The 12,010-nt window shown below is 45.7% G+C and overlaps 1 protein-coding gene across 6 annotated transcripts in view; it reads right to left on the reverse strand.

Annotated features, from left to right (window-relative positions):
- LOC308310040 (disabled homolog 2-interacting protein-like) overlaps nt 1–12,010 on the reverse strand; it is a 239,254-nt gene that overhangs the window by 20,445 nt on the left and 206,799 nt on the right. For all 6 annotated transcript variants that reach the window (XM_080756077.1, XM_080756079.1, XM_080756076.1 and 3 more), the window contains 7 exons: nt 10,868–11,012; nt 10,151–10,387; nt 9,482–9,683; nt 5,570–5,754; nt 2,686–2,980; nt 2,075–2,354; nt 1,089–1,453 (listed from right to left, as the gene is read on the reverse strand). In XM_080756077.1, coding sequence (XP_080612203.1) covers nt 1,089–1,453; nt 2,075–2,354; nt 2,686–2,980; nt 5,570–5,754; nt 9,482–9,683; nt 10,151–10,387; nt 10,868–11,012 — 1,709 coding nt within the window. The remainder of the gene's footprint in view (nt 1–1,088; nt 1,454–2,074; nt 2,355–2,685; nt 2,981–5,569; nt 5,755–9,481; nt 9,684–10,150; nt 10,388–10,867; nt 11,013–12,010) is intronic.

Genomic DNA, 12,010 nt, shown 5'->3' on the forward strand with positions numbered 1-12,010 from the left:
GCATAGCGGCCCATGACATCATGTTTAAACAATCAAGACAAGAGGCGATCAAGAAATAAATGTAATCAACCCATGCTGGCACCAACATATATCGGTCTAAACAAAATGATGCTTCTAAAGTGACGGTACACATATTAACCAGTTTCTTTACTATTATTTTATTGATAAGGTAATTTGCCTTCCGTCTGTTATAAAAGTACTATATTTGAAGGCCCTAGTAAAAGATACTGGTTCTGTTCAGAATTTATTGTCTCTCGTCTTTCCACGAAATAATAGAAAAAGCTCGATAAGAACCCGGCTCGTTAAGCCTGATTGATAAGGTGCTCATTATCATTATAACGAGCTCCATCCTTGGTAAAAAAATACAAGATTTGCCTCTGAGATGTAGTGGAGTAGAAGTATTGAAAATTGGAAATAAATAAATACTAATCTGTACACTGCCAGATCAACAAATGAACCTGGCATCTGTCTACATAACATGCCATGTAAATTACACGTTAACCGTAACTCACTCCAGGTCAGTGCTACGGGCTAAAGTGCAGTCCGAAGAGGTGAGTCTTCAGATTACGACGGCCTGGGAGATCTGCAGTTCTAACTGCAATGGGACGTTTGTTCCATGCACCCTTTGGGGGAGCCAGAAGGGAGAAGCGTCTGGGACGTGTTGGAGTGTTGTCCCGGGGTGATTTAGGGAACGTTCCGACAGCTTCCACTAGTGTGTGAGCTGATCTGCGTCTCACTCAGTGCACGTGTAGCACTCTCAACTCAATCACTCCAAAAAAAGAAAACCACTTGTCTAGTGTGGACCAGAGCCATAGAGTAAGACAGAGTTACGACAACTCTGTTCACTTCATGGGGCCAGTCCAATGGCGGCTCTTCTACATAGACTTCTATTGGCGAAGAGCATAGCAAACAGTAACCTGACGCTGTCAGATCGAAGAAGCTTACTACACATGTTTGTTTCACAGCTTATTGGGATCTGGGATCTGGGATCTGTCTTACTCAATATGGCTCTGGTGTGGACATGGCCCATTTAGTGTACCGGACCGTATGAATGCAGTAGTGTAGCTTCATTCTCTCCCATACGGTACCTGTTTGTGCTGAGCCCGCTGCTTGGTCTCTGGACTGTCTCCCTTGGAGGAGGACGACTGCTGCCGTAGCCTGGCCCCGGTGCTGCTGCTGGGCCAGTCCGGGGAGGAGGTCATCATGCTGCCGGAGGGCGGCCGGGGGTAGGGCAACCCGCTGGGCAGCAGGTTGGGGGGCGTGCGGCCCCGCGTGATGCTCTGGGGCGGGGGCGGCTGGTCTATCCGGCGCTGGGGGCCGGCGCTGGCGCTGTTCTGCCTGGGCATGGAGGGCTGCTGCTGCTGCTGGGCGTCCGTGAGAGACAGCTGTCGACGGGTGAACTCCCCCGAGCGCCTGGAGTACTCGTCCCCGCTGCTCCCCCCCGCTCCTCCACCTGGCCATGTTAACGAGGGTTGGATTAGTGTTACGTCGTTGTGAGGTTTTTAAAAATCGTTGCTGTCGAAGTAAAGTGATTCTCTGGCAAATACATGGACATTGTATTTGAACACATATATTATGGACAAACCTGCACCTTGACATGAACACACGAGAATAACACACATTTATCGATAGACCAGGTGTAGCGATATTGAATGGAACAGTAATTAAACTCTTCTTTATCTTCTTAAAATGACTAAATGCATATACCAGTATCGATGCAATCAATTATTTGCGTTGCGATACGATGCAAAGTGAAACTATAGGATATGTTGCTGTTTACATACAAATTATATTTATTATACCCTAGAAAATTGAGAGATAGAAATGCCATTAAATAGGGGACCATAGCACTAATTCATGGAAAAACTGGAGGCCCTTGAAATGAAAAAATGGTTGAGAATCACTGCTAGAGCTGTAAAGAAATCTTCTCTTATGGGGGTCCTTGGCATATATTTTCAAATGGGGGGTCCGCGGGCTAATGAGTGTACATTTTGGGGGGGTCCTTGACATGAAACGGTGTGAGAACCAGTGCAATACGAGGTTCCCAGCGGACAGCAGTCGGTCATCAAGTTACCTCCGCCGTGGTTGAGGAAGGCGTGCTTCCCTCCCGCCGGCCCGTCCTCGTTGTTGCTATGGGAACTGACCGAGCTGTGGCACTCGGAGCCGGAGTCGGCCAGGCCGCGCGGGGACACCGGCAGGCCGGCTGCCATCTGGTACACGGGGTTCTGGAAGGACAGCGGCGCCAGGAGCTGCGCGGGACGCCCCGGGGTGGTCCCCACCACGCTCTCCATCCCCCCCGGGGTGGTGGGCGTCTGCCCCGGCCTCCTCAGGGTGGGACCTCCTGGGAGATTGCCCTGTGGGGAGAGTAGGGTGACTAATGTGTAAAAAAAAAACCCCATTGTACAAATGCCTTCTAAATCAGTAGTTCCCAAGATATTTTAACCCATTTTGGGTGGGAACCCCTTTTGGTGTTTTAAACATTGTTATAATTTAGCTATTGAAAAATAGCAGATCTAGGTCTGCTATTTTTGAAAAATCGTAAAAATGTAGTGCAAATCTTTGAATATATATTCTTTCAAAGTGAATGTTTTTAATGGGTTAAATAGCAAAATAGCAGATGTACAAGCTCGATCGCAGCAGAAGAATCTGCGTAACCAACGTGTCCGGTCGGCGTACAGTATATACCTGCGGGGTCCTGGCTGACCACACCCCTGTGGAGGCGGGCGGCGGGACGTCCCCCAGGCCGTCCGAGGAGCCAGGCGTCCCCCCCGGGCAGCCGTCCAGGCTGCGGGGGTCCTGGAGGTCCACCATGGACAGACTCTTGCTGCCGTTGGCCATCATGCCCACGTCGGGACCCTCGTTGGTCTCCGAGTAGCTGGAGCTCCGCGCCGGCGAGGGCTGGACCCCCGAGCTCCTGGTCACGAAGAACAGGTCCTTGTTCTCGGGGGTGGGGGAGGGTAACCTGGTGAAGTCCACCAAGCTGGACGCAGGGAAATAAACAGGTCAACTTCAGGCGTCACAGTGGACAGAGTCTCAGTGGACAGAGACACAGTGGACAGAGTCTTAGTGGACAGAGACACAGTGGACAGAGTCTCAGTGGACAGAGACACAGTGGACAGAGTCTCAGTGGACAGAGACACAGTGGACAGAGTCTTAGTGTACCCAGACAGTAGCGGCAAGATGCAACTTGGCGTGTCGGCGATAAACCGGAAACGCTTTTTAGCGGCGCACGAGCGTAATTTCCATCTGTTTAAAAACCCGGAAGAGACGCCTGCCTTAGGCGGCATCTTGACGCCTCTTGACGTTACTGTCTGGGTACACTGTCACAGTGCATTAGCTGTTACTCCATTAAGATTCTACAAATGAAAGGTAGGTACCCTCACAAAAAACATGCAGTAATCCTAGTCTCTAAACTGCCTTCCCCTGGCCAGCCGGGGCGCCTGATGGAGGGGAAAGGAACTGGTTGGAATAACGTCTTCCTTCCACTCGCTACGTTCAACCAGGGAAATTCCCCCCTGTCAGGTGAAAAGGAGCAACTTGGACTCAGGCATGAAGGAAGCATGAGTTCAAGTCCGTTGCTCTCCCCTTGTCCCCCATATATGGGGACTAGGTTGGTGGAGGGTGTGTAGAGCCCAGGATCACATTAGATAATTGACACAGGAGTGAAAATGGGTTACAAAATGGGTTACAAAATCGTGGAAAAAAAAAAAAAAAAAAAGAAAATCTACAAATGACTTCTAAATTAGTAGTAGATTTGCAAGCTCCCATCGCGGCATGAACTGACGCGTCGTGAGCTTGTATATCTGCTATTATGGATACAGATGTTTTCCCCGTTTTAATGGGTGTTTAATTGATCATCAAAAGACTATGTCCCACTTTTTCCTTTTTTTTAAACTACATTTCTGAATAGGGTTGAATATCTAAATAAAGTTGTGTGAGTTTACATTGTTTTTATCAAAATAATATTTGTGTTTATTACATGTTACATGTTTATTTATTTTGCTTATGAGTAAAGTTTTAAACTTTAATCATATCTAATATTGTCTTTTTCTTTTTTTTAGGCCTACCAGCTCATTGGCCTTGGCCGTGGTTAGAGTGTCTGCCCTGAAATTGGGAGGTTGTGGTTCAATTTATGGTTGTCAGTGGTTGAGTCATACCAAAGTCTATAAAAAAGGGACCCAATGACTCCCTGCCTCGGCCTGGCACTCAGCATCAAAGGGCTGCATTGGGTCATACTGTGACATACTAGCGTCATGACCAAGGGGTGTACTTGTTCATCAAGCTGCCTCACATGCTACAGAAACAGGAGATAGGCTGCCCCTCTTTTAATTTTTTGTTTATCCCATTCTGGGCGGGAACCCCTTTTGGTGTCAGCATTATGTTGTGCTATTTTGAGCTATGTTGAGCTATTGAAAAATAGCGTGCCACTGAGTGGCGCGCTACGAGCTTGTAAGTCTGCTATTTATTTTTTTATCGAAGAACGACTGACATAGAAACATGGCCTTTTCAGAAAACTGTCTACTGGATGTAGAAGACATTTTTAGAATCTGATCTCAGGTCAAAATGGGGTATACACTTCACCACAACGGTCAAAACTCTAAAAATCAAGGACTCTCCAAAATCGTAATCGGACCCAAAACCCTGACATTAATGAAGCAATGGATCCACAACACTGCATGGGTGGAAGTGAAATGAATGAATGGCGCCACCAGAGAGCTTTAGATGATGTCAATTTATGAAGGAAAAAAACCGTATCACTCCAGTGCAACTGCACTGCAGAGTCATGCAATATTCACACAAGGGGGGAGGGGATGTTTGGGGGAGCAAGCCAAGTGCGGATTCTATTTGTGTCCGAGACCGAGGCGTTTATGTACCTTCATCTATGCTCAATCACTTCCATCCTTCATCCTCTCACCCTCCCATCCCCTCTCCACCGGCTATGCTGTCACACAGTCACACAGCAGGCCTTTATATTGCCTGGAGATGATTACCTTGACAGATATGATTTATCTTCTAATAATCTCTATCGGTCACATCACAACGTCTCCTCCTCTTTTCTCCGTCCTTCCAGCACTCCATCCGTCTGCCTGAGAGTGTGTTCTTGAACGGCCACTCTGGCTTTTCTGTCTCGCTTTCTTTCTCTCTCTCTCTCTGTGTTTATATGTCTGTAATCTCTCTCGCTCTCAGCTAGAGAATGTAGAAGAATAGTTATTTTGATCAACGTTTGCCTGTCATCTCTCCTAATGGTACCAACATCAACACAGCATGGAATTGTGGACAAAATCGTATCCAACGACAACAAAATATTCTTTAGTTTTGGGTCTGAGATAGAGGTCTTCGGTTATGATGCCCGAGATCCGAAAATATCCGAAGGTCCGAACCGACCCGCAGCCGGTCCCGTTTACAAGAAGGGTACGTTCGGTGTCTCGGACCTCGGGTAATGACTGAAACCTGAACTGACCCGGTGATTGGCCGACCACAGCTGTCAATCACCCCTAACTCAAATGCTGAATAAACAATGGACTTTCTTTGCTATAGAAAGGGTTGAAAACCACCGTCTTATATTTACCCAGAAAGCTCGTTGTCGATGACCATCTTCTGGAGGCCGGTGGAGATGCTGCAGGCGGCGCCGCCGCCCGGCGGGGAGGAGGACGCCGGTCCCTGAGTCACGGCGTGGACGCTGGACGGGTTGGACAGCGCCGTGTTCACCTCCCGCAGGATCCGGGGCAGAGGACCCAGCTTGGAGGCCGTGCTCTGCATGGGGGAAGACAAGACATGGAGTTAGAACAGGATCCGGGGCAGAGGACCCAGCTTGGAGGCCGTGCTCTGCATGGGGGAAGACAAGACATGGAGTTAGAACAGGATCCGGGGCAGAGGACCCAGCTTGGAGGCCGTGCTCTGCATGGGGGAAGACAAGACATGGAGTTAGAACAGGATCCGGGGCAGAGGACCCAGCTTGGAGGCCGTGCTCTGCATGGGGGAAGACAAGACATGGAGTTAGAACAGGATCCGGGGCAGAGGACCCAGCTTGGGGTTAGAACTAGCCCTTAAAATAGATTTTAACTCATTTAGACCTGAGCTTGATTCTACAAAATGTCTTCTACATCATGACAGTTTTCTGAAAAACCCTTATGTTTCTATGTCAGTGGTGCTCAACCTATTTCATGTCAAGGACCTCCAGAATTATCTGCATTTGGCTGCGGACCCCCATCTGAAAATATGTTGTTCCAGGGACCCTCCCAGAAGCAAAGATTTCAGTTAAAAACGTTCGCTCTGAACGAATATAAGATTTGCCCTACATTTTCTGGATTTAAAAATAGCAGACGTATGTACAAGCTCGTAGATCTGCTATTTTTCAACAGCTAAAGTATAACACAATGCTTAAAACACCAAAAGGGGTTGCTGCCCAGAATTACCAGACCAATCTCATTAACCACCATAAAAGCCCCATTTTATACTTTGTCGTACAAGAGCATATCGCAAAAACAGCTTGTGTACAAACTCAGTCATAACGCGTCACACTTTTAAAATGTGATTAGTTCAGTATGCCGCACCCCTAGTCGGAATAGAGTCAAACATTGCCCTGAGGGTACTTAATTTAGTACTATACGTATAATCTCTTGAGTACGTTGTTCTGTAATTTAACTTTATATTCACATCTCCTCTCCTACCCGCGAGGATATGGTTTTTTTCTTCCCTATTCTGAGGCTATAGTGCCAGCCCCCCCCCCCCCCCCCCCATTTGCAATGTACAGTAAGATATCTCATGATTAACACGTTTTAATAAGTGGTGTTTGCATTTTAACAAATGTAACATGACAGACTGACCATGGATGTGTCACAGCCTCCTCTCTGCCACTGCAGCTAATGCTAAGTGTCCTTGTAAAGCTATTAATAAGCTCCCCCCCCCACACTTCTCTTGGTGCATTTCGATGCATTATTATTGATCGCTGCATGGGTAAATAATATACTAATGTAGTCTGTGCACGATTAATACCCCGTGGCTAGTGATGATGCATTGGAGAAATAGACGATAGACTTTCTCTTTTTCTACCTGCAACCGCTAATGTATCCTTTAGGAGGGGACTCTGCTGGGATGGAATAAGACCATATATATCATATCATATACTATTATATCATATCTAGTGCTGCTTGCAATCTTTGTCTTTGGAATGGCTATTAGTCCATACCCATCCGGCGTTAGGAACAGCCTTCGCGCAGACGAAATGAAAGCCTGGGTATCGAGGCTAGGAACAGACAAACTAGCACACACGCAGGCACATGCGCGCCGACACGTTGTGACCTTGTTTACATAGCTCCACTCAAAACAGTTTAAACGTGCGTGTGTGTGTGTGTGTGTGTGTGTGTGTGTGTGCCTGTGTCCTTCCTGGGAACTGTGCGCCTTCCAGGGTTGCCAGGTTAGCTTTGCGAGAGAAACAAGCAACCGGGTCTATGAAAACAAGTCCCAAAGCCCTTCGGCCTTAACATAATAGAGTGGATATTTGAAAATAAACAGATCTACAAGCTCATAAGGTATCGGTGCGCATGTGCCTAATTCATGTAGGTTAGTCTGGCTGTATATAGGCCGGTAAGTTGTCGATGAATTGTCACACAAATAATTGTGATGAATAATTGTGTTTGTAGCATTGAACATAGCCATCCAATGGCGGCTCTTCTACATAGACTTCTATTGGTTTGTCCCTATTTGAAGGCTTCAAATGGGGACAACAGGAAGTTTACGGAGTCTATGGGCTCGCGCGAGTACATGAACCACGTGACCGGGCTGTTTTCTGCCCCCTCAATGTCGCAACTCTTCTGTTAGATGGCTCTGGCTAGACCATACATGGGCAGCTGGCAGCCCGGGGGCCACATGCGACCCCCCACCTTCACTTAATGCTTAACTTGATTTCAGCTGTTACAATTCCAAACATGAAAACATGAATTGAATGTAATCTAAATCTAATCTAATGACCCACAGAAATCCAGGATTTCAATTCAAATCTAGCAAAAAATTGCAGATCTACAAAAGTCAAAGCGCGTTGCCGTGCGGCACGTTTTGAACTTATTTTCGATACGACCGTATATGCAATATGTCCCTCTGGAGTGAGTGTGGAACTATAATGGCCACCACCACCCTGGGCTAGACCACAAACCTGCAACACAGTGGGAGGTGGACGTACGTAGGAGGACTTTGATCACTGAAGAGGTGTGGTTTGTGGCAGCAGTGAGAGATGTTGAGCATGTGGGTGAATGCGGGTCTGCATAAATGAACCGTTAGGATGGTGGTGGTATGGGTGTATGTATGAGTGTGGTCCCCCAGTGTTGTTTTTGGCAGCAAATTTCTAATTTAGTTTTAGTCATAGTCTTAGTTTTCACTTAGTTTTAGTCACCTGGAATGTGCTAGTGTTGGTTTAGTTTTAGTTGACTAATTGTCATGAGATTTTAGTCGACTAAATCTACGGTCGATTTAGTCGACTAAAATGTATTTTGTCAGGCCTTGATGCCGTCAGATGGCTGATTTTATCTTCAGCATGCAACCAAATGTAATATGACTTATACTGGATCTCTTGTCCACTAGTCCCTTCCTATTTTAGTCTAGTTTTTATTTGTTTTATTTTATTATAAATAACTAGCTAATAATAGCTTAGTTTTCATTTAGTTTCCAATAGTTCCAATAGTCAGTGGAAAAAGGTAGTCGACGAACATGTTTCGTCTTAGTTTTAGTCGACGAAATCAACACTGGTGGTACTTCCGTTTCTGAACTATACCGTAATGCTCCATTAACAAGCTAATGGAATATTTCACTCAATGAACGTTGAGCGACTGAGTAAAAAGCCTAATTGTTTAATGTACAGGCTACAACTATTGATTATATTCTTATAGGGATTATCCTCTAAAGTGCCTTTAAATTATATGCACTTTGAGATTCATTAAAAATGATGCATCAACTAATCTACATAAAAAGACCCGCACACCGTCTACACTTAGCTGCACAATAAGGTGAATAGGGACAACTTCATTTAGGCAACGTTTTGGTCAATACACCTTCTTCAGGAAGACTTGAAAATCCTACCTGAAATCTATACTGCCCTACAAAGCCAAAGTAAGTAGTTTTTGGACATACCGACTTATTTGTGTATCCCAAAGGTCAAATTAGACTTGGTGATTTTGGGGGGGATAAACAATTACCTCAAGGACATCATTTACAATTAGTGTAACTAGAGCGGGTCCCTGTCGGGCACTGGCCTACATGGAACGACGCAAGTTGGAAATGCATGCCCCACACAGTTATTATGTCATTTGTCTGACCAGTTGAAACACCTTTAAACCCATTATCGGCCCTTTTTTTCCTCAGAGTTACGGTACTTTGGCTTTGTAGGGCAGAATAGATACATCTCAATTTGAGAGGCCCTTGACACAAACAAAAAAAAACATTTGAGGAGCACTGGTTGAATGTTGCAACGTGTTGTGTGTTCCAGCACCTGGTCCATCTGGGAGAGCACCTCCGCCAGCAGCGAGTGCAGGGTGGACAGCTCTCGGCCCAGGTCGATGTAGCCCTCGAAGCCCGCCGTGTTGGAGATGGTCTCTGGGTTGGAGATCTCCAGCAGGAAGTGCTGCATGTTGGCCCACTCGTGCTCCAGGAACTGATTCATGAAGGACATGTACTCCTCCTTATTACCGAACCTGGACGGAGGGAGAAGATAACAGAAGATAATAGAAATAAATTAAAAGATGTGTTATGTATGTACGAAGACAACCAATTGTGTTCATATGGATTGCGGGCAGAATAAAATCTCACGGCGGAAGAAATGTTGCATGGCAAAGCCTCCTAATGTGCAATTTGTGAAACGGCGTGAAAGGATTGGAACCAGCGCTGTTTCTCACACTGCGGAATATTTTTAACTCAAATCTTTGCTTCTGGGGGGGGGGGGGGGGGGTCCCTGGAACAATATAATTTGAGATTGTGGTCCGTGGCCAATTACATATAATTCCGGGGGTCCTTGACATGAAGCAGTTTGCGAACCACTGACATAATTATAGAAATTATAATTTCAGAAAACTGTCAGGATTTAGAAGGCATTTGTAGAATCGTCCTCAGGTCTAAATGGGGTTCATTTATTTTTACTCGGTTCACAGGCACACATACTCACTTGGTGAAGTTGGCCAGGTTCTGCGTGACTTTGGCTATGAGTGTGAGCGTGCGCGCGGTGCGGTCGTCAGGGTACTCCTGCATCAGGTTGAAGAGCGACGGCGACATGATGGCGGGACAGAGGAAGCGCAGGAACAACGACGCGCTGATCAGACGCTCGCTGATGTCCGGTCGCCCCCGGTTACTGCACTCCTGTCGCCACGACGCAAACACCTCCTTCAGCTCCCGTGGAAACACACTGACGAGAGAGAGAGAGATTATTAATTTCGAAGCGCTAAGAATTTTGTTTGATGTTTACTATCTGTATTGTCTTTTATATAATCTGGCACACATTAGCATGTCTTGTGTTTTAGGAAATCAGACAATTTCTGAAAAGCTTGTTTTTCATTCCGTTTACTTAAAGGGACGACTTCGCCCTTCGGAACTGTCCACAGCCCTCCTATGAGACACAGACCGAGTAGAAAATAATTGTGCTACCTTATCATGAACATTAGTGAGGACCAATTAGATAAGATAGGTTGAAGAGTGGTGAAGTCGTCCTTTAAAGCTGCAATAAGTGAATACTATTAACCAAGTTATAGATGTAGAGTTGTGGAATTAGGGCACAAAAACTAATCTAAAAAGAAAAACAGCGGTTCTCAAACTGAGGTCTGTACCTAAACGTTTTAAGAACCACTGAACTAAAAGCAGCATCAGATGGATGGTTTGTTTGTCCTACCAGTAGGAGTTGATGATCTTGCAGAAGGCCAGCTCACAGCACATCTTCAGGTTGCCCTGGTGTTCCTGAAGATCACTGGACGAACACTTGGACGGATCCACCTCACAGTTCTCATCTGACTCATACAGAGCCTTGATGAACTCCCCTGAGAGGAGAGAGAGAGAGAGAGGCAGCTAAGATACAGTTCTTTGGGGCTAAAGGATCATTTGGTCCACCCAAATATATATATTATCATTGCTGTCAAGTACTGAAAACACCTGAAACTAAATGCTGCCCCACACCCTGACCCAACAGCCTATAAAAAGGGAGCCATCTCGGTTTGCAATGATAGATAGTAGGGCTGCTTAATTAACCAAAAATATTTCAAAACCAGTACCAACTTCTTCTTGCTCATGTAGTCATTTAGAACCAATTTAGCTCATGTAGGTCAATTGAATAATCGCTGAACGTACATTAAGCAACATGAGCGTAATTTTGTTTCTCATCTAAACACATTATAAAGTGTGTAATAATCCTAATATTGATTTTGCAGTCATATAATCAGCCAACCCCTAATAGGTCCCGTTAGGTGGTGGTTGCAATTCCACATGTTTTATTCTGGATGATTGTGATGAATCATCTACAAACTTCTGTAATCTGTGTGCATAACAGGTCGGCTATTTCCGTGCGACACTGTCGCACAGCCATGCATAAATCAGGATGTATTCAACAGCCCCATGAACAGATTGAAATAAAATGAGCCTCAGAGTTAGACAAGCACACATCAAAAGCATGAGGAGGCACAAATCCTGTATAATTAGAAAACTCGCGCATGCACACACACACACACACACACACACACACGCAGAGCATCAATATTAGAAGTGTACAGATGGAGAGGAAGGCCGCGCGCCTGGAGGCATGGGAGGCATTCTGTTGATGAAACTGTGGTAGTGTTTAGGCCTGTGTCACAACGGTTACATAATCACAATTACGCCAGCTAATCGCAATTATTTTTTGCATCATCTGAATAAACACAGCTGTGTGAAATCAACAGAAATCCCATATTTATTATCATTATTTGAAGACCTATTTTGAAGCACGGGTAGATATGGCCATTTCAACCAATCGGACTGCTTCCTAGAAACTACCTGTTGTATAACA

Source organism: Protomyctophum bolini (genome assembly GCF_963924005.1).
Source record: "Protomyctophum bolini genome assembly, chromosome: 22".
Taxonomy (NCBI): Eukaryota; Metazoa; Chordata; class Actinopteri; order Myctophiformes; family Myctophidae; genus Protomyctophum; species Protomyctophum bolini.